The sequence below is a fragment of the Falco peregrinus genome, chromosome 3 (genome assembly GCF_023634155.1).
Source record: "Falco peregrinus isolate bFalPer1 chromosome 3, bFalPer1.pri, whole genome shotgun sequence".
In the NCBI taxonomy this organism is placed as follows: domain Eukaryota; kingdom Metazoa; phylum Chordata; class Aves; order Falconiformes; family Falconidae; genus Falco; species Falco peregrinus.
The window spans coordinates 77,320,437-77,348,256 of record NC_073723.1 but is presented as its reverse complement, the minus strand read 5'-3'; the positions used below and the strand labels follow the sequence as shown (position 1 = coordinate 77,348,256).

Sequence of the window (27,820 nt, the reverse complement as noted above, 5' to 3'; positions counted from 1 at the left end):
CAAAAAGATGCATCCTACCCTATATCAACTGGAGCCTGAAAGTTTTCAGGCCTCTTTTACAGGATAGCTGAGATGTCCAATGTTTCCCAGATTGTTTCCTAAGCAACAATTCAAGAATCTGCTGATGACTATGAGGAAGAATTGAACAAAGATAAAATAATAACATCATTCCATTGTTAAACAGTCAATGGATTACTTTCTTGCTGTAGAATTTGTTCTGTAGACCAAATCATTAAGTACTCTAATTTGAGAGCAGACTGAAATCAAGGAGAAAGCTATAGGTAAACACTTTATACTAAAATGGTAATTCAGCATCTCTCATTTCCACACTTACTGAGGAACACATATCTTAATTGCTTGTGCATCAGGTCCATAGACTCAGGAATTATTTCTGTATCTGCCTTTCATACTCAATTTTCTGCACAAAAGCTTTGTTCTTGGCTTTTCTTTTCCCCCCAGCATCAAAAATTTGTGTTTTTCCAACAGGACTGTAGTTGACTGTCAGCCAAACGGAGCTCTTCTCTTCTGACCTTTGTAACTGAGTACAAGCAGAGAGAGTGAGTGTGCACATACATGTCTGAGTGTGCATGTGTGGATATGGCAAATTATGTGGACACAATGGCAAATTATATACATCGATGTGCATGTGTGTGCAGATAGGAATTTCTATTCAGAAGTGAAATAGAAGTGCCAATCTTCTAACTAATTATCAGTTTCCAGATGTCTGTTAAGGCTTTGAATACAGTCCTACTGGATCATGGATGGGTATGCTACACAGGTAACTTCCTACTGAGTGTTTCAATGGTAGATGTGTTTTTCAAAATGGAGGTTCTGAACAAAGTGTCCGCTATTTCTGTATTTTAAGGCACATTTTTCTAAAACCATTTACCAAAATAAAATTCACTATTTTTATTCAAGATGAATAAAACTGGACATGAATGCAATCAGTTAAAAAGTTAAGCACTTCAGAAATTATCTTGTTGGAAAATTTAAATGAGCTTGTGCTACTTCAAATGGGTAAAAACTCTTCTGTAGCAACTAAGAATCCTGCAAAATGAAAAAATAAAAGAGTACAGTTAAAGCTGGAGTAGTGCTTTCTTATAAACACAGCTCTACCTAGACATAATTTGCAAGAATTCCTTCTGTTTCCCATTTAGAAAAGAACTACTTCCCTCAGTAGCCCACTAAATATATCTTTTGTCAAAACACAGACACGGCATTTTCAGAAGAGTCAGCTTTTTTAGCTGACAGTGCTGGCTGTACCACGGCAACATACAAAACGTGATCACGTGTTGCCTACCTTAGGGTTCAGTCCATTAAAAATGTAAATATTCCATTCCAAAACTGCATTTTAAAAAAGAAAGAGTGGAGGTGGGGAAACTATATTGGGCCAGGTAGCCATCAAAGATGCAGCAACTAAACTAGAATAATCAAAGACTCCAACACCATTTTAATGTCAAGGCAAATAAACGCTATGCAGAAGCTCTCTCTCCTTTCTGGAGAATAGTGAGAATTTTTCCAGGAAACCAGGAACTTTTTAATTCAAGACTTTCCAGAAGAGAGCAGAAAACAGCTCATGCTGAAATCTCAGCTTAAAGAAACACTAAAATATTAAAGATATCCACCCTTAGAAAGCAAATTACTGGCAGTGGGGGGAAATCTCACTATATTGAAAGATGTAAATATGCTTCAAGACCACAGAAGAATAAGAACCGTTAAGGTCCCTTCTGGTCTTCTCTCTTCTTCCTCACTTAAAGGGTGTTTTTCCTTAACTCTGAAGGAAGGAACTTGAATAGCAGGTAAATGTAACAATGACATAGCACCAAATGGGAATCGGTAACAATGCCTATCACAAAAGTTAACAAAGCTGCAGTGACTTATCAAAGGCTCACATATGGATTTTCTCTGCATACAACATTAAGCTGTTGCAGCAGGGAAAGAGAAAAAACACACAAGGAAAAATTAAGAAGCAGTTATGTTATTTCTACATGGACTCTGCAACAGTTCAGTTGAGTTGTCCTTAGTACTTTAAGGTTTAACTAAGTTCTCACAACAACTAGCATTTTCATTTACTTCTTACCCCAAATGGGCTGCATTAGTCTTCATTTAGCGCAGGCTATTTACTGAATATCCTCAGTTTAAGTCCTTTCTCTTTTAATCATAAGCTGCTAACAAACCCACACTAAACACTATTAACACAAGTTCCATTAACATACTTTTTTGTGTTTTAAGAAAATCCATTCAGCTTTTGTAGCAAGAACCTTTGTGAAAGACTTTCATAAAGATGAGAAACTATGCCTCGGAACAGACACAATGGCCTATGAAATATACAGTGCAAACAAGACTAAGTTTAGCACTCTCCCACAGTGTTCAACAGCATTAATAACTACTCTTCAGGCAGACATTCAAATTTTAAACCTTCAAGAGAGGTAGTGCAGTTACAAGAATACTAACCCTTATACATTACTTTTTCTGTGCATAGACATGGAGACAAGCATATCCCTTTACCCTTGTGTATTTGAAGTACAGTTTTAACGGGACAATGCTCTTCAGTAATGTTTTTTTTTTTTTGCCTTATGTCTTAAAATTTGAAGTGTTTCTAATTTATCAGTTCTACTGTTTGCATTTCAAACTACCATTATCAAGAATCTACAGAAAGAACCTATACATTTATTAAAACAAATCTTTCCTATGTATGTAACCACTAGGAGTGCAAATGGAAACACATGGTCAGATCCAAGAAACAAGGAGTGCAGGACTGATGTGTTTTGGTGGGGAAAGCTTTATATGAGCATTTTAAGTTACACCTTCAACCTAAAACAGAAGTGGAGGAAACAGTAGCCATTAAGGCATCTAATCCTTAAAAGAACTTCCACACAGCAATGTCCGAACTAGCTCTGCTAAACCAGACTGCACAGTGCCCAAGCAAGTTGCAGGACCCACTGACAGACAAAAAGGCAGGATCACGCACCACAGCACCAGCATGCAATGAACTTGGTATAAGCCATCAGGCATCTAGAGGAGAATCTTGTGTCTAGGCAGCGAGCACATTGAAATCATCTGCAATTACAACCCAAACTTGTCTCTTTCAAGTATACTAACTTCTCAGACACCGTTTTCAATGTGTCATGACAGGTGAAGTTGTGGACAAAGGAAGAAGAGATATGAAATATTGCCATGAATTTTTTTCTTTACTAACTGAAAAATAACTAAAGAACATTAAGTGACAGTGATTTTCTCTAGTTCAAGACAGCCATTCCATTGTCTTATTGGGATCCATTCTTTCTTATATATTGAAAAGAATCCACACAGCTGCCTTGAAGTGCTGTTAAACACTATTTCAATTTTGTAGCTTTGTCTACAAAGACCTCCCTCCTGAGCAAGCATCAATGAAAGCAATGAAGCTGAATCGGCAAAACAATTTGTTTTCTAACAAATGTTTTTGAATTCTGAACTAAAAACTAGGACACATGGATTTCAGTCAAGGTTCCAAGACCAGCATTTGCTTAGTTAAAACAGGAAAAAGTCCCAAGCCAGTCTTTTAGGAGTTTTTTACTTTAAGTAACAGCTGTCACAGCAAATGAGACAAAAGAAGCTACCTCTACCATTATAAAATACTTGACACAGCTGTGGCATTTAGAAGCAAAAGAAACTATAAACATCTATTTTACATAATACACTAAAAAATAATATCCCCTTTAAACAAAACACCTCTAATAAAAAGGTTTCAGAGACTACTAACTCAGTGTGGGCAATAACATTAACAAGAACTTTGTGTCAGAAGCATTCCACAACTCAGACCTCACAGAGGTTAAACAATGCAAAAACCACCTCGCAGATCTGCTGAAGACACTTCATTAAAAAAGGGAATACAAGGTAATCCTTGTGAAATAAATACTTTTGCTGACATTTCCCTGTAACAATTCTCCACCTCTTCTGAGCACATTGCCTTGTTTAAGGATACGTTTATGAGGATATGCCATAACATTTCAGTAGTTATGTAGGATATCACAAGTTACAGCTCAATACCTTCAAGGCCAGAAAAAAGAGCTTTCCATGAATGGAGTGATACGAAGACTGCCAGCTCCCTAATACTGACATTACACAAATCTTGCCCTCTGCCTAGAATACCCCCCAAGCAACAGATTTGAAAGGTGCAAAATCTTGAAGAATTTTGGTATTAGATAAGGTTAGAAGATGTTTTCAATGCTTTAGGTTTGATTTTTCATTGTTATAACATGCAATTAGGTTCCTTCAATAAAACAGCCCATGTAAACCGATGACATACCACTTACCACTGAAAGCACAAAATTGAGAAGAGCTGTCCCACTATGGAAGAGGATTGTCACCAATGTTGTAACTGTAGTAAACAGGAGGCTCACATTGCGACTCATCACTATCCACAAAGACTCAAGTATCTGGAAAAGGAGGGGGAATCGAAGATGAAGTCAAGTCAGTCACCATATGGTATCAGCTAGGACAGAGAACTGCTTACAGAGTGATGCATCTCCATCAAGTCGTACAAAGTGACATTTTTTAAAAAAACATCTTCCCTCACTCCTAAGTTACAGCAGGTAATGTCAAGTGAAAATGTCTACTTTATGAAACACAAGTTTCTAGGTAGATGGTTACAAGGTTTTAGAGTTTTCCTCCCAAGCTCAAAATTATTTCATTATGCAAAACTGCAAGAATCCTAGAAGCACTGCCTCGTTTATTGTGATTAACATCACCATCAACAGAAAGCAGGTCTTGTCTTGGGAGAGAAAGCTCATCTTTTCAAAGGCAGAAATGCTAAAACACGAAGAACAAGATGTAACATCACAAGGTAGGAATAAATCTGAAGAGAGTGTCAAATCAAGTAACAGAATTACTACTTCAATAAATTTATTTTAAAAATGTTTTATGGTAATGAGATGCATAATTTTTATAATGTCTGCAGACAACTACACACTGTGATTGAGTAGGGATGCATCAGTTAGTCAAGCAATTACGTAAAATAAACAATGCCATACGATCTATTAGATTTGGTATTGGCTTTAGGAACTGATCGCTTATTAGTTACAGACAGTGTACAGTATATTTAAGATATACCTTTAAACATAGAATACCCATATAGGCAAATCAGTTTATGTACGGGTGCAGGCACATCAAGCTGAATAGGGCAGCAACTTCATGAGACATTAAGGACGTAAAAACATGGTATGGTATGGCACATGGAGGCACCCTAAATACAATGCACAGTAATTTCATAAAAAAATATTTCATTCAGAAGGACTACAGTAAGAATGTAATAGCCAAAGTGATTCAAACATAAAAGAAGCAAGGTTACAAACAAAAAGATATACCTTCTTTCAGACTAATATAACTAGAAAAAACTAAAAGTTCTGACACAAAACCCCTTCTCCAGGTTCAAAGCTGCAAGTGAAGACTTCAATATTAGCAACAGTTACTCTTGGTGTAATGAACAGCTTAATTAGACTGAATTAAAACAAACAAAAAAAGAAAAATCACAAAAAAACTCTAGTAGATGGCATTTGTAGAGCAGACAAAGGAGTGTGAGCTGAGTGATCACCTTTCCTTTGCAACTGAATGAAACATACAGACGATAATTTATTAGCCATAATTTGGGAGGGAATAAATGCTGGGGGAAGTGACAGGGAATTACAACACATAGTAAAACCAGAAAGATCCACTTAGTCCGTGCTTCTTACTATTTAATGGGAAATATTAATTCTAAAGCTCATCTTTTGAACAGATTTTATTAGTCTCTTGAAAATTCAAGTGAGGTTAGAAGGGAAGAGACCATTCTGCTGAAAAATGTCTCTCACTGGTACCTGTCCCTTTCCTTCTTCTATGGATTAAGAATTCATTCTTGGGGTGCAGCAGCAGTATACGTTCATGCATCCACCAGGTAACTTTATTAAATGTACATTACACTATGAGGACTGTAAACATAGAGGACAACGATTTTTGAGGGAACGATCTGTAGCTAAAGTAGAGGCCTCTAGGTGGTTTCAGTAAAGATAGTACCACCATTGCTAACAACAGGCCCTAAGTTGTACGCTAACTGTGCAAGGCACTCCAGTCCCAGTAACTCCTGTTACTAGAACTTGGTGTCACAGGGCTCCTATTAGAATGTGGATTTTGATCATGAACAGCAGTAAAATCCTTGAAAATAGGGACACGGGTTGAAAACAAAGGGATTTGAAACACAAGCAGTTTATTGAGGAAGAAGGTATTGAATATGCGTAACTTAAGAGCTAGGAAAAGACTGCTTTTGCTTTAAGAAAACATGCTAGCAACTAAGGAAGGGGGAAAAACCAACCCAACAAATAGGCAAGCAAGAGGACAAGCTACCTGCCATGACCTGGAAAAGTAATGCCTCTCCAAGTATCACACAACATACAGTCCAGGTCATAGGTCAAGGGGTGGGAGGTGCCCAGAAACAAAAACACCTTGTAAAAGGACAACCTCCTTAACTTGAGGGAAGATGATGTACCTGCACCTAAGAGTTTGTAATGTCATTTGATACTCAGAACATACCGCAGCTGAGTTCAAGAGCTCACTTACTACGCATAAAAGATTTCTAACACCTTGCCAGCTGAGACAAGTTCTCCAAAACACAACTACAAATATTTATGCAATAATGATACTTTTAATATTACTGTTCTTAATTAACTGAAGACCACACTTCTTTCCCCAAAACACTGCTTTATAAGTAGCCTTAAGAGAACACTGCTTATAAGAGCTACAAAGCTGAACAGAATTCAAGACTCCCTTATGCATCACACCATGATGTGTCACCATCAGCATCAGTTGCTGTGTCTTTCCAATCCTTAGCAGGCAAGAAAGCTAAGAACATTAAGTGCAATTTTGATATCTAAGGTGTCCCAATGGCCACTTAAACTGGCCAACACCTGCAAGCAAGGTTTAACTTGTTCTGGTCAAGCACATTTTATTTGTTGAGAACTTAACACACTTCTGGAAGCCAGGTAAATTCATGTACGTAATTTGGTTATAGAGATCATTAACAGATTTATAAAGGAATAAAACTGGACACAAAAAGGTATTAGGAATAAAAAACTTTATCCTTCTGTATACTTTTTACTTTTTTCCTGTTCAGAAAGACATATCATCCTGACAACTCAAAAATGACAGCAACAGAATGAGTCAATAAACCTTTAAGGTAAAAGGCAAGCAATGGACTTTTGTGAAGAACAATACAGTATGCACAAGATCAAAAGCTCCCTGCTCCAGTTAAAAGCTGATTTCCAAATAAATGTTTGCCCATAAAGTTCTGAGCTAACCCTTCAGGGCTCAACAGCTCATTTTTGAAAAGACATCTTTGCTTGACCTTTACATGAAACAGAGACAAAACAGCCACAGAAAAAGAACTATCCTCCAGCATCTTGCCTTTGACTTTCTGACTGTGAAGAAATCAACTCCTCCTCTAAAAATATGCATCAGGTTGAATTTCACCTACCCTGAAAAAACCAACACCCATTACAAAGATGGGAACACCAAACCTCTAAACGCTTACCTTACTAGAAAATAAAAAATGCATGGTAGTTGAATTACTACTGAAGAATGGACTGTATTAGTTATAAACTTCAGAGATTATCTGAAGAAATTCTCAGGATCAGAGAAAATAATAGGATGTGTGGTAACTCAGTGAAATATCTGAGAAGCTGACTTGATTTGGAACACACACATCAGTCGTGCTAAAGGCAAGGATAGAGAAACCTAACTGAGCTGAAGCTCACAGTGTATGTCTTAATGGAAAGTCTTCTTTCTTCCTGTCCAGGAAATCTCTCAATGAGATACTGGCTGCTGGTGGAACAATGAATTTTCTTGTGTGAGAAGCAGAAAGATTAATTTAAGGAGACATTAGCAATGTCTCATATACCATCAAGGAAGTTCCGAGCCATCATTCAGAGATTTAGCCAGCAGCAATTTACTTTTTCAAGGTTTCAAGCCTTCAAGGAATGGAGGAAAAGGGAATGAATGGAAAAGCAGGTACGTGGGGAAGGAATGAGGCTATTTTTCAGAAACTAAATATTAATAGTCCAGCTATGGATTGCATATTTCATTCACCTGAAAAACTACCTTAGAATAGAGCACAGGGTGCAAAATTCAAGGCCTACATGAGGATCCACTCAAATTCTCTCCAAACTAAGAACAGGATGAAAAAAAACCAACCCATTTCAGAAATACATCGCTGGCCAAACTAGTTTATAATACTACTTCTAAAGAATACTGGGAAAATCCAAAGCTGAAAGGCAGCAGTGCTCCTAACACTAAAGCTTTTCAAAAAAAGGCAAGCTGCTGATTTGGAAAAGCTTCTCTTCTTATTAAATCTTCAGGCAATTTACATGTTTATACAGTGAATTATTTTAAAATAATTAAGGTCTGTCTACATCAAACTAGACCTAGGCATAACTGCTATATTGAACAGTGCATTTTGAGGGGAGTACCTAAGTCTTCTGTGCTTTGTCTGATACTCAAAGTACTGAATCGATACATATTTTTATAAACTAAATGAACACATGTGATTTCCCAGGACATCTATACCAGTGATTTAATTATATGCTTTCAACTAATATTAAAGTTTCTTCCACAACAGGAAAAGCCCAAAGTGAAACACTTGCATCTGTATTCTTTTAACATTTTTCTTACAGAAAATGCTCCTTCTTTTAAAGAGGATGAACATTTCCTATGATATCCATCAATGGAAAAGAGCTTATCTGCTTGTGATTGCAATATGCCATCATCAAACAGTTGTATTTTCAGGGAATACAGAGTCATCTGTACTATTCAGACACACTTCAGAAAGCCAAAGGGCTAGCAAGACAGTTATTCTATGGTAAGTTCTAGCCTCAATCCATGCATATGTACTTCCTATGTGCAAGCAGTGTAATGTTTATTCTTTTCCGAAGGTGGAAGAAATCTCACTATAGCTGCATATCCACATATACTTCTTTCCACTTATCTCATTGTCTTTAAATGGTTTGTGTTTTAAAAAACTGTCAAAGCAGTTTTGGGACTGTACTGTGTCTTGTTGTATGCTTAAGAATTGTAGGTTAGCACTGATTTCAAGTGTCCAAATGCAGAAACATCCTACAGTTTGAATTGCAGCTAACCTATTTAAACCTTTCCACCAAACAAAAAACAAAATACCATACACAAAAAAGAAAAAAAGCCAAAAAAAAACCCCAAACCAAAGAAAACCCACCCAAAGGAAAAAAAGAAATGCTCAAAAACATCCCCCCTCAAAAGCGCCCACATAATCTCAAACATTGATTCTTCCCACTTCAGTATGCCATTCTAATAACTCCTTGTTCCTCTTCAACATACCAAAAGATTTTCATGCTTTGATAAAAACACAAATCCTGAATACAGCAAGTTTCCATTGTATCCTAGGGTAGGTAAACAACTTGCTTAGAAACACTAAACAGGAAAAAACTATTCTTATTTTCATCATCTCCAAGTTTTAATGGCCCAAACAAACAGAGAAGTCAGATTTTCAGTGGGTTTAATTTGCAATATCAGTGTGAGTAATATTTACGCTATGCACTGTGGATGAGCAAGCCCCCAAAGAAAATGCTGCCCGCTAAGGATGTGACATCAGGATTTAGAGCTCTACGCTGACTGGTTTAGAGGCTGTCATTAAAGACACGAGTGTATGGAGAAAAAGGGCAGGTGTTTCCCCACAGATGATGAGTAACGAGTTCATGGAAATAAACAGGAAAGGAAGTCAACTGCTGGCACTCTTTTTTCCTGAACTTCTCAACCAGATTTTAGAAGTAAAGCAAAGCATGCTAGCTAGATGAAAATTTTAATATTAACATCTTTCAATCTTAAATATTTTTTCCTCTTTACACCATTTCCTGCATTATTCTAGCCTATTTAGACTACTGAAGCACACTTACCACCATGGTTTCTGAGCACTGTGCAGTAAAGCTGTAAATGACATGGCTAGCACCTATCGTAGTTTCTTCTTCTCTCACTCTTGCCTAGAAGGAAACTCCATATTGATTTTAAATGATGAAGCGTTGTGTATTTTTGTAACTTTGCCTCAAGCATGCATGGTCAACTTCCAGAAAGTATTAAGCAAATTTCACTATTAACTGAAGAAAGATTCACTGCAATAAAGAGTTTCTCTTGACTTTTTCTTGACTCACATCTGCTGTGACAGGAACTGTAACCATTTAAGCAGCAGTTGAGAAAGCACAGAAAAAGCACACATGCCCATCAGTCTAAACAAAAACCTGCCTTGAGGCAAATACTAGCTTTAATTGCATCCACAGAAATGTTACGTTGTCAGTTAGGTATAAATAACATTTTTTGCAAAATGGATAAATAGTAACCTGAAGATACTTTGATTTATGACAACAGCTTAAGTTAAATATTAACTATATCAGGGACTGACTATATTAAGCATTTCAGACTTAACATAATTTTCTAGAGAAACGTAGTTGCTTCAGTTTGGATTGCTTTCAATGCTTTTTCTCCTCGTGAGGAGAAAGGTCCAGTTCATCTATTCAGGAATTCACAGAGTGTAAAAAATTAATTTCATTCTCCACAGAACTTTCATAAAAGATGACAGAAATAAGCTGCTTTCAACCCAATGAATAGTAACTTGAGGGGAAAAAAAATAATTGTTTTCCAACCTCTTGGTCAATAGTTTCCACAATTATAACCTAGACAAATTGGTCTCATTTTTTAAAAGAGACAACTACATAACAAAAAGCATTTAAAATCAGCTTGCAGGTGACACACATAATCCTACAGTAACAATCTCTCTCAGGACGAGGTCTAGAAAGCTAGTATTAATGAAGATGCTCTAATCAGGAAGGCTTCTTCATCACAACCAGTTCTGTTTGGAGTATGGTCAGATCCTAAGTAGGCTTACAATAATCGCTTGGGTAATTGTAAGTAATACTAGCAGTGTTTATATAATTTTCTATGTATTTGAATCCATAACCTTAATGGTCGTCCAAGGAGAAATTGTTATCAGCTAAAAATGAGACCAATTTTGCAATAAGGGCAAAAAATACATACCGAAAGAAATGTTTCAATGTTATCATGAACAAACGATGCAACATCTTGCCAGTCCAGAATATCACCAAGCCAGCTGTTTTGACGGTTTATGTGCCATTTGTGTCCTCTGTGTCTTCCAGAATGTGTTACATTCTTAAAAAGAGAGACAAAGACATAAAGAAGAGAGACATTTGAGTAACTTACAGACAGAAGAAAGTTAGAGACTAAAGTTTTCTTACAGAAGAAGAGATCAAACATGCATCTAAATACTGAGAGCTGCTTTAATTTGCATCCTCAAAAATACTGGAAGTACTCTGTACACAGGAAAAATCAAAGTCTGACAGAAAACTGTAGTTAATCATCCTATGTAATTACAGTTCTGTATATAGTACTGATTCACCTCAGTTTAACTTTACTGCTTGACTGATACAATGATATCTGTCTTGCTCTTTAGGATAGTACACAAGAAACAGGCAATGATGTCAGTTACTGCCTACCTAATTTACTGTTTGCAACATACAACTTTTCCCAGTACAACCCACAAAGGAACACTCAAGCAAAAGCCAAAACAAGTAGTTTTCTCACAGTTAGTGTCTGCACCTCCACTGGCAACTTTCAGTCATGCAAAATCTAAAAGCTAAACTGAAAGCATGGAGGCTTTCTTCAGCAACACATTGGCCATCACCACAGCAGCCAATTCTTTAAGTGGTTTCACCCTACTTATGAAGTTACCTATTGTCCAACAGCATCACACCTGATCACCGTCTAGTATGAGACTATTTGACTCAGTCTGAGACTGTGACAAGCGTTTCAGGGAAGGATACCAAAATGCTACCATAAGCAAGTTTAAGCAAACCTGTTGACTACAATAGATCTCATCCTAATCTTTAATAACAAGAGACTTCTGAAGTTCGCAACTCTGTTGTTTATAAAAGCATCCCAATACTATTGTTAGAATCTTCCCAAAACTTTTAGCTTTATCAGCCTGCATTCAGAACGACAGTATCTTTTTTGACATACACAGCAAGTAGCAAAGTCCCTGCAATGATTAATCTATGAGCATTACATCTTCCACTTACTACCAAGTCTCCCTAGATGCACTGTTAGACTTTATGATGCACGATTAGCAACGTCCTTTAACAATCCACAGCAACGCAGAGATCTTTATTCTGAGTTAGCAGCTTATTTAGAGCAGAAACATAAGAGTAGTTGAAAATCCCCCTCCAATAGGCCCTTTGTATTTGTAAACTGTATTAAGAATATCAAGAACCTATTCCCTGTTCATCTAGTTCTATCTGCAGACAGCTCTTGCCATTAACTAGCAGAATTAGATATCATTTGCAAATTTTCTAACAGTTACTCATAAACATTTCAAGTTCATTGTTGTTCAGCAACTACATAATATATATATTGTAGTACCAAAGGCCTCAGGTGTTGATAAATAAGGAATCTGAAGAAATTATCATCTGGTTCCTTTTCAACAAATTCACTGGATCTTAAAAGCAAAACAAAATCCCACACCTGAATGGGCTAGGAAAAGGAGATTCTTGTCCTTGAAAAAGACAGCTTGATTGCAGAGTTACGCTATCACCTTCCAAGTGGTTTATTAGTCTGCTGCTATTTTACTTCACTGGGTACATAGACACAATGGTAACTGATCTACCACATCTCTAGAATCTTTTAAAATATACACCATTTGCTACCCACTGATCTTCTCAGAAAGTAGCCAGTTAATGGCTGAATCCATGTTTCATCAGCAGTTCTTCCTCAACTCTATGGCTTCCGTGGAAGAGCATCACCTGAGCCTGGGTTCTTCAGTCACCTACAGACTAGAGCAACACCGTGCAGGCTTCAAAATGAAGTGTATTTATTATGCTCATACAATTGAAATAACGGGGAGCTTGAAAGCTGTACTGAGTGAGTTAGGTATGGTACAGTTGTCCTCCACACTGCACTATCATCCAGTTTACCAGTTTTCAGATACACTGAAGGACCACACAAGGCTATTGTAATATTACAGAAGGAAATGGCCAGGTGGAAAGCACTTAGATGAGACATTTATGTGGATATGGAGTGTGATAGAAGAGGCAAGATCAGAAAGACTCTGGAGTAGTTACCTGCAGCCTGCAGATAATCAGCTGCAGCCCAGGAAGCCAATGGTAACATAGGATGTCTAGTATGCCAACAGCATCCAGGGGAACAGGCTCCCAGACTGTAGGCAGCAAGCATCAGTGTGTTCCTGAAGCTCTTTCTGCCATTTTGATTGCTAGGAAAGCTGTTTCTTACCCTAACCACAAAAGCACCTACAAGAAAGAAGCCTCATAGCATTCCATCAAGTAATAGTTGCAGGAATGAAATCACCTAACGCAGTGAACAAAGACACAACCTGTGCTGCACACTGCAGCAACAAACAAGCTGTACTCCCACAGCACACATGGTGACACACAGCCCTGCTGAAGGATACAGTGCTATGGACCACCCAACACAAAGGTTTATCAGTGTAACTGTATCAAAAGTAGGCACTTTTCTTGGTCGAGCATTTAACACTGAATACTCCCAAAGTGCTTAAGGCCAGCAAAATCTATTGTAGATACAAGCTCTCCTTTCTCCTCAGCAATCTCATATTTCCTCAATAGTATGTAGTCTCTCTACATGCTCTTCTAAAACATTATCTTGTCAGAAAAAACCCCTGATTCTTTCCCTTTCTATTCTGACTGCTATATTGAAACTCTTGCTATAATACAGAGATCTTCTTGGAACTTTACAAGTACTTTAAAAAAGACCGTATAAAGAAAAGTGTTAATATACTATAATTGCAATTACTTAAATATACAGGAGTATTTCAGGGGTACATCTGGATTTTGATATTTCCATTGCACCATGGCTAATTAATTGCTTTTTCCTTTAAAAGGCAAACAGCACTGGCAGCATGGAAATGATTTAACTCTTACCAACTTTTCAAGATTCAGCATGCAGAACCTATTATAGGAAGACTAATACAGTTGGCAAAAACGCATTGTAAGAAACTTAGTGAAAGGACAATTTCTTTCTCAAAATTTCAAACTAATAAAAATTACACAAACCATGCAGAACACCAGTTTCTCCTCCTAACCTCTCAACATCACAAAAATTCAACAGAAAGCTCTGAACTATGAAATACTGAATATAATAATTAAGCAAGGACTAAATTAAATGGCATACATAAAAACATACATAACTATTTAAGTGAAGGACATAGCTCTAGCTGTACTCAAACCGTGACTGTCGAATGATATATCTTACAAACCCGAAATCTTTACCAGCTTTTTATTATGACTACCTTTACTCAGCATTCCAACTTTTTGCTGATCTTTCTCAGAAACGCATACTTAGAATAATTACCTCAAAGCACTAAGTGAAAGTTCATATAAATACCATTTAAGTTGCCTACCTTCACAAACCAAGAGTGATAAAGCCTGTCCCAGAGCTCTAGCACTTGTTTTTCAATCACAGCGGTGTTATTCACTTTTTCCCCTAAAATCTTGTGGAGCTAAAAGACATAGAAATCTTTTATTATACAGGACACTATGAAGCTGGCATCTACCAATAAACTCCAAGCTAGATAAATCACCTAAGATTGTGAGTAAAGGCATAGCTCAAACCAAATTATTAGAAGAGCTGAGTATCAGTATGGAATACACACTTCAGACAACACTGTTCACAACATGAAGATTTTATCAGCAAAATAAATATTCTGCTGCACTAAGACAAGGACTTCTTTCTACACTGAAAACCAATGCCATCTCTGAAATGCTTAATCCAAAATCCTTGATCATCTTTAAATATTTCCAATAATCTGAGATGTGTGCCAGATAGCAAAAGGTATAAATAAGGATCTTGGCAAATTCTCCTGAAGAAAGTTAACTTAAATAAATAGACTGTAATTTGAAAAATAAGATTTTTTTTTATTTATCTACCACACCCAGCCCACACAGAAATTAGAAGGGCAGGGCGGAAGGGAGGAATCAACATTGTCTGCAATTGGACAGCTAAAGCCAAATGAAAAAAATTATTCACCTTTACTTGATGCATTTTTGCTGGCAATAGTATTAAAATGATGTCAGATTTTTCAGCTCTTAAAAATAATTATTTCTCTGAGCAGAAAAGACTACTGAAATCACTCCCACTCTTCCTTCAACTCACAAACCGGAGCGTTTAAAGAATAGATCTGTCACCAAAATGGTTAACCACACAGAAAAGAATCACTAACAAAAATCTTTTTATTTCTTTTTACTTTTATGAGATACAAGAAATGAAAACATGAAAAAAGGTGGGGGAGCTCACTCTTACCTTATGTGTGATCCATTCTCGGCCATATTGGTATACATTGTTAGCTGCCGAATTGAGTGCCTTCTGAATAACCTGGGCTTCTGGGAGCCAGCTAGTTGTTGGTTTTTTTAAGAAGGAAAAAAAAAATTAACTGCTACATATCTTACTCATTTCATTACATCCAAAACACATTAAAAATTAACATTTTCAAACAAACAGTTAAAGTTTAATACATATAAGCTTACTACAACTAGAATATTTCCTTTACATATCAAGGAACAGATTTTCTCAAAGCAAAGCACAAGTAAGTTTCGGGCATGTCATTGAATTTAGACTTCTCCAACGTTCCTTAAACCTTAGTTAAATTGGTATCTCAACTTTTCAAGAAAGATCTGCTCTTCCATCTGTAGGCATGCTACTCACACTACATTCTTAGAAATTTTCCTAGGGTTCTAGTTTTCTGAAAATACTATACGAAGCAGTCTTATCTGGCTGCAAAGACAACCTTTCGAATTACAAGCTGAATGTAAATTCTTCACGTAGTTTCCCTGAAAAGGTGACCAGATGAAGCAACAGGTTTGGCCACTAGTTATTTCTAAGTCCCCAGCATCAGGTCACTTTCAAGCAATGGACCTACTGAGTTGCCAGCATTTCAACACTTGTGAATACAGGGCACACATTCTCTGCTTTGACCTTCTTTCTACATCTTAATTCAATGGCACATGTTGCAGCCCTTCCAAAACATGAAAACATTCCGGAAATAAAACTGCTGCATTTGTTCTACTTGACTGAAGATCAACATGGAAGCTCTTCTGTCTGTGTAACACTTCAGAAATGGTCTACATAGGAATTCCAAGAAATTTCAGTCACCTCTAAACATAATGAGCATCAAGCTCTGAAAGCTGGTTAAGCTTGATGCATTTAGCAAGACATGTACTTACTACTAATGAATTAAAAGAGAGTGTTTGGATGCAAACACTGGAAGTAAAAATTTTAGCTAAAATTCTGCTAATTACTTAAATAGTACTCCAGTATTTTCATTATGCGAATAAACTTCTGACAGTCAAATTTCCATTTTCCTACTTATATTCCATTTTATGGCAAGACGGAAAGGCCGAACAACACCAGAGATGCCATGAAGGACTAAAACACATTTTGAAGTACTTTCTGTTCTCTTGATTGTGATTACTTAAGTATTGCTAAAGCACTTATTTTAACTGTAACATTTTAGTTCTGGTTTTGAAAATTTCTCTTGCTCTTACAATACAGCATGCACTTTCTTCCAATCCTGTTATAACCATCATCACTTTTGTTAAGAAAGTGCCCTTGAAAGAAGTCAACCATTTTTGTCCAGGAGAGGATTCTTTTTGCTACTAAGTACCTGGACTCATCTCTACCCCATGTCTGTTTAGCTGAAGCAAAACGAAAGCAAACTAACATCTTCCCCTTCAAAATCACACTCTTCAGTCTTGCCCATTCCCCCTCTGCTGTTCGTGCAAATACTTCTTTGCTTACCAGTGTGCCCTTGTTTTTCTCTGTATGCAGTTCTCTCAAAATCTTTATTCTCCTTTAATATTTGCCTTAGTGCTTGCTTTAATCATTACATAGACCAGATCTTACAAGCTTCCCACTACATACACTATACTCTTAACAGCAACAGCCCTTCCCAACTGATTCATACAAAACTCTCCCTATCTACCATTCTTTCCACCCTTGAACTCTTCTTTGATTCACTCCAAAAACATTTTCTTCAACTCCTATTCCTTCAAAGGCATTCTGCAGCCAGCTTTCCACATTGAAAAAGTAATTCAGCTCTCCTATCCTAACTTTCTATAAGAGAGCACTCTTTGCCATTACTTTTCTTTTGCAGCTAAAAGGGAAAAGAATATTGACCTCTTTATTCTCTGCACTATACAAGTTTTTTCTCCAAAACTGTAACTACGTAAGTTTATACAGCTGTCCTTCTCCAACAAAGTCCAAGTCCTCAAATGAGATACCACACTGACAGTCCTCCAGAGTAATGCATAAACCCTACTGCTGCCTAGGAGTTTAGCTTTTACATCTGCCTGCAACAGTCACTGCCATTTCCGCTCACCTAGGGGATTTTTTTAAATTAAAAAGCTATGCATAAGAGCACCTGGAAGCTTGCTCATCCACCCTATACTATTTGCTTAACTTCAGCATTCTTACTTTGCCCATTCTGGATGACTGGCTACTGTCTCATTGATCAAGCTGCTTGTGACTTGAATCATGTGAACACTCTCTTGATGTACCTAAATTAAATATAGAGAGGGAAAATGTTATGTAATGTAAACTAGAACTGTTCCAACATTGAGAGGCTACTTTTTTTTTGGGGGGGTGGGGGGAGGACCAGTTTGTACATTCAAAGAATAAGTCTTCCAATGCAGACAACCCATTATGAAGAATGAAGTGCCATTAACCAAAAAAAGCAGTCAATACAATAATCATCAGTCTGTTCTGACAATTTTGGTCACGCACTCTGTGACTAGTAATAGCAAACAGAAATTTAAAGCTTATCTCATCAGTGGCAAAAAAAATAGTGATGTCAGGGAAAGTACTAAAATACAGAGCATAGTTTCAGATATACTTTAAGCCATGGATCAAATAAGTGTAAAAATTAATGAATGCACAGCTCTAACATGACTAACCACACTATAAAGTGCCTCAGCAATTAATTCTTTGATAAGAGTGATAAAAGATAGTTTTTATAAATATCTTAATGTTCCTTTTATGAACATAAGGAAGCTTTAGGCAGGAATGTTTGCACAACTCTTAAAGGTTTTCAATTTTAAGTACTCGACATTATACGTTATATAAGCCTACATCGGGGGGGGCGGGGGGGGGAAGATTGACATCAGAACCCATTGATTTTTGTTCCATAGCTGTATTCAAGTCAAACATTCAATCTCCACTGACTCTTTTAAAGTATGAACACACGCTATTAAAAAAAAAAAAACCACCAAACAGAAAAGTACACCAGTGACCTCTTCTGGTGAGCAAAAAAAAATCCTAACAAACCAAAACTCAATTTCAGAGAACATCTGATCATGTATCTCAGCACATTTAAACTCGGAACAGAATACCATAAGGTTATTACAGGCAATTACACAAACAAATCGATAAACACACCTTACGCATTTTGCAAATGTTTCTGATGCAAGGTAAATTGTAAAAAAAAAAAAAATCTAAGTGGATCTGATGTTGACAAGAAAAGTGTAACAGAATGCAAAACAGATCTGCTCCTGTAATATATAAGCTAGTAATTCTTTCACTAGAATAAACTCCATTTTTCCAAGTGCCTATGCATTAGTGTTGTCATATATGTAAATAAACATATAAAGACAAACATAATCACATAGATTTTTACATATAAGAAGTCTTAGAATGGTAACAAGTTCAACTACAAAACATTTTAGTTGCTACATTTTTAAGATAATTCTTTAAGCTACACAATTTTGCATAAATATCAGTAACTTTCATTCAGCATTTAAAATAAGCTCTGTTATTATATTCCTTAGTGCACTGTACCTTTGCAGTAAGGAGCAGGGCTAGCAGAAGGGTTCCTATCACTAGCAAAAATATTATGAAAATGCTGATTATTTTATCTAGCATTTTCTCCAACCACACGATCATCTGTGCAGAAAAAAAGAAAAAAGACAAATGGTAGCATATAAATCAACCTTTAATGAAAGCAATGTTACATGACAGTATTGTTCTGTTTATTTACAGTCACAGTGCAAAACCAGGCTCTAATCAAACAGCATTTATGCCCAAGCTTGGAGATGAACAATTAACAAGCAATGTTAGCATGATTAAGATCATGGTATGACATGTGATTTTGCAAACACCACTTACATATTACCACAAGACACAGCAAGCTCTTTGCAAAGCAAGCAATAATTCAACATTTACGTACTAGAACTAAAGAAGCTAGCATTCATGTCAGCTATGAACCTAGAAATTTGCCTTTGTTTCTTGTCCTTCAGCAACTTGGAAACTTACAGATACTATCTGCACAGGCCTTGGAAGCCATGAAAGTACACTGTAATGCACAACCATGACTTTGAACCCTGAACAGCTACTGGCCATCTAAACAGCAAATGAGGTATTTCTGCAAGTAACCAAACTTTTAAAGCTGTTCGTCACCTTCTGAACTGAAATGGGACGGGAGGTTTTCTACATGATTGAACATCAGGCCAATTATTCAGCAGTGACTATTTCTATCCACTTTCAATCTCAAAAGGATGCTCAGTATTACACATGCATCAGCTAAACCTACTGATAGAGGAAAGAGGTGTGTACGTTCCTCTGTCAGTTTATGGAAAGACCCATTCTATACATGTCCACAAAGAGTGACAGCACTTAAGATGAGAGAAATTCTGATAACACCATTTAAAACAATAAAACTGCTCTGCAACATGACTATGCAGTGCTCTAGAACACAGCAAGCTGAGCTTCATCTCATACACAAAACTGACTGTTTACATAAAAAGCTGTGAAAGCCCATGCAAGTATGACCAAATAAATTTTCCTAGCTTCTATGGTTCAAATACAAAGGCTATTTCTACTCCATTTAGCACTACTGCAGGAAAAAGCAGCAGCAGCAGGGCAGCTGTAAAACTTTTGCTTTAAGAGGACTGAGGTCAAAGCCAATGTACAGTAGATGAAAGTATTTCCAAGTGAGTAACAAGGTATATATTCAGCAATTAAGCTGGTAACTTCTCAGTTAAAAGATTTTACAGAACTACTAATATGCTTGCTGACGGTTTACATTAGTTCTTTCTTCATTATTTATCCCATCCCTACACATGAAGAGGGCCCTGGAACAACTCACTCCCACAGACTGCTCTGTGATGACTGAATTGGTTAACATGGAAGTAACACCTCCTATCTGAACCAAAAGTAAGGATTTTTATTTTTTTTATGCTCATCCTGAAGAATCTGAACAGTTAAGTGCATGAAGCAATTATTTTTAAACTTCACGTTACCTAAATTAACACAAGGATTATATTCAGCATCTGAGAACTGTTGCTTAAAATTATAAAGAAAAAAATGGAAAAAAAGCAAAACCCTTTTACAAGAAACAAGGTGTTGAGCCAGCAATTTTTTGTAACAAAATCTGCACTATATTATGACCTGCAGAAATGAATTCCGAGAACCTGAAGAAAACTGCAAAATCTTCTAGGTTAGATATTTTTTAACATTTTTCAGCATTACTGTAATAATTCAGCCATCAGATACTGCCTTGCCAGTGCTAGAGGGAAGGTACCTTCCTGCAGCAGTCCTGTACGCTTTCTGAAAAACTCTAGTAGACCCTACATAGGGCTGCTACCTCTTTGGAAATAAGACCGAAAACAGAATTTGCTGTGCCCTTCCAAGCGAATACATCTATGGATTATGTGATAGAAAAAAATTCCCTGTTTTAAAAGACAGAACACAAAAGTATCACTGAAAAACTGACAGCCAGGGGGTGGAAATTTTCTAGCATGGTCTTCAAAATGAGGCTATTGAAAATTAAAGCTGCCCTTGTTATTTCTTAATTAACTAGGTTCAAACTATTTGCTGTTTACTTTCTAAGTTAGAGATGAAAGAAATCCACTGGCTAGTCTTACACATAGTACCTTAATCAGACTCACTGAATCCAAGAAATTGGAGGTACTGTGAAGAGATTTCAAAAAACACTAGCCTCAATGATTGTGTAAGTGGTAACCAATAGATAAAATCTCAGTACAGCTGAAGCTGGAAGCTTTAGATGTTTCACCATGGTAGCAAATAGTGGAGGACTCTCTCTGAACTGGAACATGACAAACAGCTGATCTTTCCTTGACACTCTTTACTGTGGGTTGGAGTACACCTACACAGCCACTGAAGTGCAGCTGCAGCACATGTAAAGCCTAAACTACCTTTAATCTAGTTAGTAATGGTAGCACTGATGTACAGTACAGGCAGCAGCCTCAGCCATGCAAGCCCACCCTGTGTTTATTTACTTGGGCAGGCAGCCCAAGCAAGCTAGATGAAAGCCAGCTCTGATATGCCTACAGGTACTGCAATTACATGTCTCACCATAGTCTTAAGGAAATTCAAGATATACAACTGGTACAGACATCACAGGAGAAGACTGAATTGGATTGAGTATTGTGGAAGCAAAAGCAGATGCCCAACACTCATTTAGGGATATATTTACTCCTTTGCCTTTAATTTGCTTTCTATTAAACCTCCCATCCCTCCTCTACATTCACCCACAATACTTCCTTAAGAAGCACTCACCTTTGCACACTCACGCTAAATAATGCAGAGGTGCTATGTTGCTGCAGGTAAGCTAGACTGTTAAATCCCTGTGTGCTCGTACTTACCACTGCATCAGGTCCAGACTTTGTTCTTACCCCCAACCCTGTCAGACCTCCCTTTACATCCTTCCTGTAAATCATGGGCATGCACACAAAGACAAACATGTACTAGCTAAACACTAGTCATTAGCCAGAGATCATGAAATTCAGTTCCAAGCTTCTAATCTAATGGTTAGTCAACAGCAGGAAGCCAATGCTGTCACAACATCCAAAATTACACAAAGGTAAAAGGAAAGCCAGGCTCCTAAGCTACAGAAGGTCACACTTCTGAAACCAAACTGAAATGTTACTGATTTGTAATACTGTCCACCAAAAAAATATCCTCAATTGCCAAAGTTTTGAAGGCGAAGGTATCAGCTTTATTTTTTTTTTTTAATTTATCTCACTGTAAAAAAGTTTTTAAGGTAAGTTGCATTCTGTTCAAATGCTTCTCAATAATTTGCAAGTACTCTCTGCTTTCAACTTTGGATGATGATACAAACTGTATTACACTGAACTGTAAGAGAACTATAGTTCACGCTTAACAATCTAGAAACCTACTATCTAGTCAGGTTCTCCATGTTACGCAGAATGATACATCATCTATGAATTCATATTTTCATGCTTCACACTGCATAGCCATCAGAATACTAGTTTTTCTACTATGTTTTATTTACTGCTTTACCCACACAGTGAAGCATACCTGGACATCTACTTCATTTTCAATTAAATCTACATGAAATTACCAAAAAGGACTATTTTTTTTTCTTTAAACAACTTCACTGTCTATCAGGATTTTTTTCCAAGACATTTCTTAGACTTGATATCTCCTTTTAGTTCAGTTAATATTTGAGGATATCATCTTATTAATACCATCTGATTGAGAATAAGGGGAAACCTGCAATCAGGACACATCTCAGGGTTACGTTAAAATGAGTCAGATGAATAGTTAAGTTAGAAAAGCTACAGAATGGTCTATATGAGGTCTCAAGCCTACTCACAACCACTGTTCCTCCAATAGCAACAGCAGAATTCAGCAACTCTTTCTAAGGACTCCTGCCATAGACAATGTTATAAAGAACAAGTCATGCTAGTTCAACCAAACTTACTCTATTCTTTAGGCTACATATACAGTGTTAAACTATGTAATTATATACTATTGTTTGCCAAAAAAACCAAACACCAAACCACCAAAAACTTCACAGGTAAACTACCAAACCCCAAAACAACAACAAAAACCCAACAAAAACCAGAGACTTGCAAGCAGCTCCTTGACAGAAGCTCTTAGAACAGAAAAAACAACAACAAACCAACCCAAAAATGAAAAAAGTTTATCACTATCAGCCATAACCAACCATCATTTCAAACTATGCCGCCTCTAGATGGCATATTTTTAGTTTCTTGGGAGAACACAAAGATAAATATCTGATAATCCACCAAGTACTTCCCTTCAAAGACACACAAAAAGGAGAAAGGTGCAAAGAAATCAACCTTTTAACTGCATCCAGTGTTCTGTATTACAAAACTCCTACTTTCTTTGCCTCTTGTAGAGTATGATTTTTTTTCCAAACATAATTATTTTTAGAAAAATCACCACAAATCAACAAAACAAAACTCCAAGAACCTGATACAGTTTGCACAGTATTTTTTTGCCTTCTTTTTGTTTCCTTCCCCTTCCCATCTGGATTATAATATTATTACTACTTGCTCACACTACGGGACTTTCAGGATCTCCTATGACACTGTAAAGCTAAACAGTAGTTTTCAAAAATAGCTCCTAGGATCTAAAAAAACTCTGTTAAGAAACTATATCCATAAGTTTTGCCCAATAATGCAAATCTCTACACTAAAAATAAAATCTAGACTTACAGAGTTCAAATCAATCACAGAGAAAGTATTTTTGCAACCTATCAATATTAAGGAAAAAAAAAAAAAAAAAAAAAAATCGACCTACATACATGAATTTTCAAACAAGCAAATGACAAACTCAGAGCCAGAAAAAGGAGTAGCTGAGCCTAAACTTTCACCTGCGGCTCACTGAACTCAGCTCTTCATCCAAACTGTGCTAACAAACCAATACCCAATTAAAAAAAAATTATGAAGGGTTATGGTTGTACATATTTACTAATTGTAAGTCACTCACATAACACAAACATTTCAAAGTCAGAAAATAAAAATGTAATTTAAAATCAACCAAACTATATTCAAGGGCAAAAGAACGTTTAAAATTGCCCTCTTAGTGTACAGTTACAGCTGAATCATGAAGGAAGCAACTCTACCCTCTTGTTCAGAAACAGAGAGCCCCCCCATCATATAACCCTGAGTTCACTGATTAAATACTGAAGATCAAACTTTCTAAATTCATTATAGCTGCTCAGCCTGGACACCACAGGTGTCCAGCGTTATTCCCCATCTTACACCCACAGCTCTGCAGCCCCATTTCATTGTTTTCAAGAACAGAGTTGTGCCAGTGCCTCCATGCTCTACTCTGTTCCACTTGTTTCTAACTACAGGATTTCAGGTGTCTTTCACAACATGCAAGTCAAACAAGATCTATGGTTTCTATTGTGCTAGCTACCAAATGGAAAGGATGAGTTGTTGTTTATAAAACCACAGTAACCACCCTGACTCTCCCACTAATACTGAAGTGGTAAGTGAGGATAAAAGTTACTGCTGGAAGCATAACCTATTTGCAAATATGGTATCTGATTGTCTCTCATTTAGCTACTTAGTTTTCATATATTTTATCACATGTAAGATTTTCACCTTTAAAATTCTGAGGTCCTGCACATATACATACACTTCAGACATCCCTCTCCAGCTCTGCACTTGTTTGAAGCAATGACACTGCCCAAGTCCCAGAGAGGTATCACTGCATTGAGATGATGTCCAGATTTCAGTTGCACATGAGGCCAAACATGGACTGAATCAGTTTTAACTTCTCTTGGGATGACAATCCCCCAAAGAACAATAGTTAGCTCTAGTTGACTAGGATGAACCATGGGAACTGAGTACATGTCTTATAAAAGATATCACATGCTTTTAAAAGCTACACAAAAGAAGAAAAAAAACCACCACGTTTTAGCTATACCAACTGCTTTTATAATTATTTTTTCTTCCCTGAAGACTGTCATTAGGTTCAGCAGCTCTGAGACCACGCATATTCTCATTTCACTCCTGCTACACTAAATACCACAAAGTACACAGGCCAGTTTGACACTTCAGAAGCAAAAGATTCACAGCACCGACTGAAGCCAGTCAATGCACTATTTGCAAGCACTTACATTCATAGTTTCACAACTGTGCTTCACCCTCACCACTCCCATGTTAATGTAGTTAACTGATGTTTTCTCTGAGCAGAGAACAGCTCTCTAGTCTGGGAAAAAACTGGGTTTGTTATGCATACAAGTGGAGACCAGGTAGAAATCAACTGTTGTTAAATGGAAGTGTCGCTAAATGAAACTACCACTTGAAAGGCTAATCCAATATCCTGCTGTACAAAACATTTAACTATGTGCATTCATTTCGGTAGAAGACAAGAGATCAGGCATTATTTATGACCTTCAGTAGCTTATATCAAGAGCTGGAAAAGAAACACTTGGGAGAGAAAAAAAAATTAAGCAAGGCATGTTAAGGAGTGTTCATGCTAAAAAAAAAAAAAAAAAAAAAGCAGCACACCAAAAAAACCCCACCGCTCCCCAAAACCACAGAATCCATTAGTTGGAATCACAATTTTTCTGTTTATTTACCTTCTTATTAAGCCAGTGCCACAGCTTGTCAGTGGCAGGGGGAGAGGGAAGAAAAGGGAAAAAAAGACAAGAACACAGTGGAAAATTATTGGAAAATGCAGTAATAGGGGAAAAAAAAAAAACCAACCAACAATGAGAGGCAGGCAAAGTCATCCACAGAATGAAAATGAATTTGTTCCAGACACAAAGGTAAATTGCAATAGGAAGAAAAGATCACAACTTCTAATGCAAGAATCTAGATTTTACTATTAACATGCACTTTTTGAAACAAAGAGGGATGTAACAAATAAGAACAATTTTAATCATATTAACAGAGCTATCAGCATGATCTGGGCAATTCCACTTTAATTATACCAAGAGCTAACATTTCAGAGCAGGATTTGTAGAAGTACTCTGAGAAGGGCACTTTACTGAAACATGAAAACTTAACATGAGATACTTGTTTATTGCACTAATAGTCCCATTCAGGCAGTTTCCTATGTATTTCAAAACATTCCTATCATGTCAACTACTGTTAAACAAATTTTGTATGGTTTTTAGTACCACATTCATATTACAACATTGATATTCAATGGCACAATATCAAATATAATTAATTAAATCTGATATACACACAACAGCAAATTGTTGATCAAATAAATGTACAGATTTCATATAATTTTATTGTTTGTGCAGAAGGCTCTCCACTTCTCAACTGTCAATTTCTCTTTTTGTGCTACAGTTATTTTTCCTTGCTAATTCTCACCCATGCTGCTCAAGTACACCCATTTTAGGACCTAGCTGATGTAGGACTATACTCTTAATTCTAGCCATTAGTAATCAGTTAGCAGCATAATCACAACAGTCAAAAGCTTCAATGTTATTCCTCTGTGTTAAGAGATTAAATCAAGTAAGTGAAGTTTGCTTCTCCCGGAAAACATCATCACTGAATGCTCAAGTAAATCTAGTGTTTTCACCAGTTGCCAGAAAATAATAGTTCAATGAAAACATCTAAGAACAATTCAAATAAAAAAAAAAATAAATATCAGACTGTTAATTAAGTTGAATCAGAAACAAGAAACAGGTTTACGAAGAAACATGAACATCAGGAAACGTGAAAATAAAATACGTCACAAAGCATCCGCTTTTACTACTCGTGGAAAGAATCACAGTAATGTAAAGATGGCAAAGTTCCGAAAGCCTCCAACTGACACTATAAAATTTGTTTCTATTTCACCTCTTCACCTATGGGATAATTTATCAGTCAAAAAAGGTAAAGTTGTTTACTGATTCAACAACACACTTTTGCCTCTAACTTCACTTCTGCACATTAAAACCCACTACAGGGGTTTAGGTTTGTTTTGGAACAAACAGAGATCTCATGGCTCTTAGCTCTCCACTTTGTAAGTCCAATGCAATAGAAACTAGAGCTCTATTCTTAGCCTGAGATTTTAGCAGAATGTGAAAGGAAGTCTTTGGTATTTTTCTGTTATTTCAGCCTTCTGGCATTGGATCATAAATACAGTAACTAGGAAATAACATTATACGTCAAAAAACCAGCAATTTTTTATTAACATTTAAGATGCTATCTGGGAGAGTTTACCTGCCTATTATCTTACCAACACCAATGTTAAGTAGTTCTATAAATGTAAACAAACACATCTGAAAATAGGCTACAGCTTAATTTTAATCTTCAAGTTATCCAAAAAAACTAAGCCCACAGTCACTTTTGCAGTATTTTATTGGAAAACTATTTATATAAGATCTTACACATCTTAGGAAGTATTTCCTAAAAAAATACATGCACTAGTAGAGATTCTGCTCGTTTTCTGTGCTTGGTTTAACCACTTGCTAAATTTGGTACCAGAAGAATGAAACCTTGACTTTACCAAAAGTCCAAACACTTTATTACTGTCCTCCATATAAAAAAATTCCAGTATGCTATACCTAGAAAAAGTGTAACAACTACATGACTCACTGAAGTCTACCAGAAAGCATGCAGGCAAAATACTAGTACATTCTAATTAATAAGTCTAGTGCATGCAGTTGAGCAACAGCCTATACTGCTCAACTCCCTCGCAAATTCCAATAAAAAACAAAACTAGTCTCAATATTAAAGACAACAGTTGTCTTTTAAACAAAAAAAAAAAGTTATTAGTTCCTGACTTAGGATATCATACATGTTTTTATCATCTACTAAGTTTTAAGATGACTTGATGAAAACCTCCTAATCTTTCCTCCAAGAAGTCTCTCACACCTGAACTGCTGCATCTGATGGCTCCACAGGGCAATGCACAACCAAGGACTAAGGAATACAGTAAGGACATCTTATTTCCATAGTCCATATTTAGAGCAGGCCTGCACATACAGGCACAGTTTGACCTAGTATTTATAAAG

General features: G+C 36.6%; 1 protein-coding gene across 3 annotated transcripts in view; it reads right to left on the bottom strand.

Moving 5' to 3' along the window:
- Positions 1–27,820, bottom strand: part of TMEM245 (transmembrane protein 245) — an 83,266-nt gene that overhangs the window by 28,722 nt on the left and 26,724 nt on the right. For 2 of the 3 annotated variants that reach the window (XR_008746383.1, XM_055799214.1), the window contains exons 7-13: positions 25,445–25,468; positions 18,898–19,002; positions 17,539–17,621; positions 15,370–15,460; positions 14,471–14,569; positions 11,062–11,193; positions 4,296–4,418 (exon numbers count right to left, since the gene is read on the bottom strand). Coding sequence is in view for 2 of the 3 variants with exons in the window: in XM_055799214.1 (XP_055655189.1) it covers positions 4,296–4,418; positions 11,062–11,193; positions 14,471–14,569; positions 15,370–15,460; positions 17,539–17,621; positions 18,898–19,002; positions 25,445–25,468 (657 nt within the window). In the remaining variant the exon portion in view is untranslated. The remainder of the gene's footprint in view (positions 1–4,295; positions 4,419–11,061; positions 11,194–14,470; positions 14,570–15,369; positions 15,461–17,538; positions 17,622–18,897; positions 19,003–25,444; positions 25,469–27,820) is intronic. The other variant, XM_055799215.1, reaches the window with a different exon arrangement.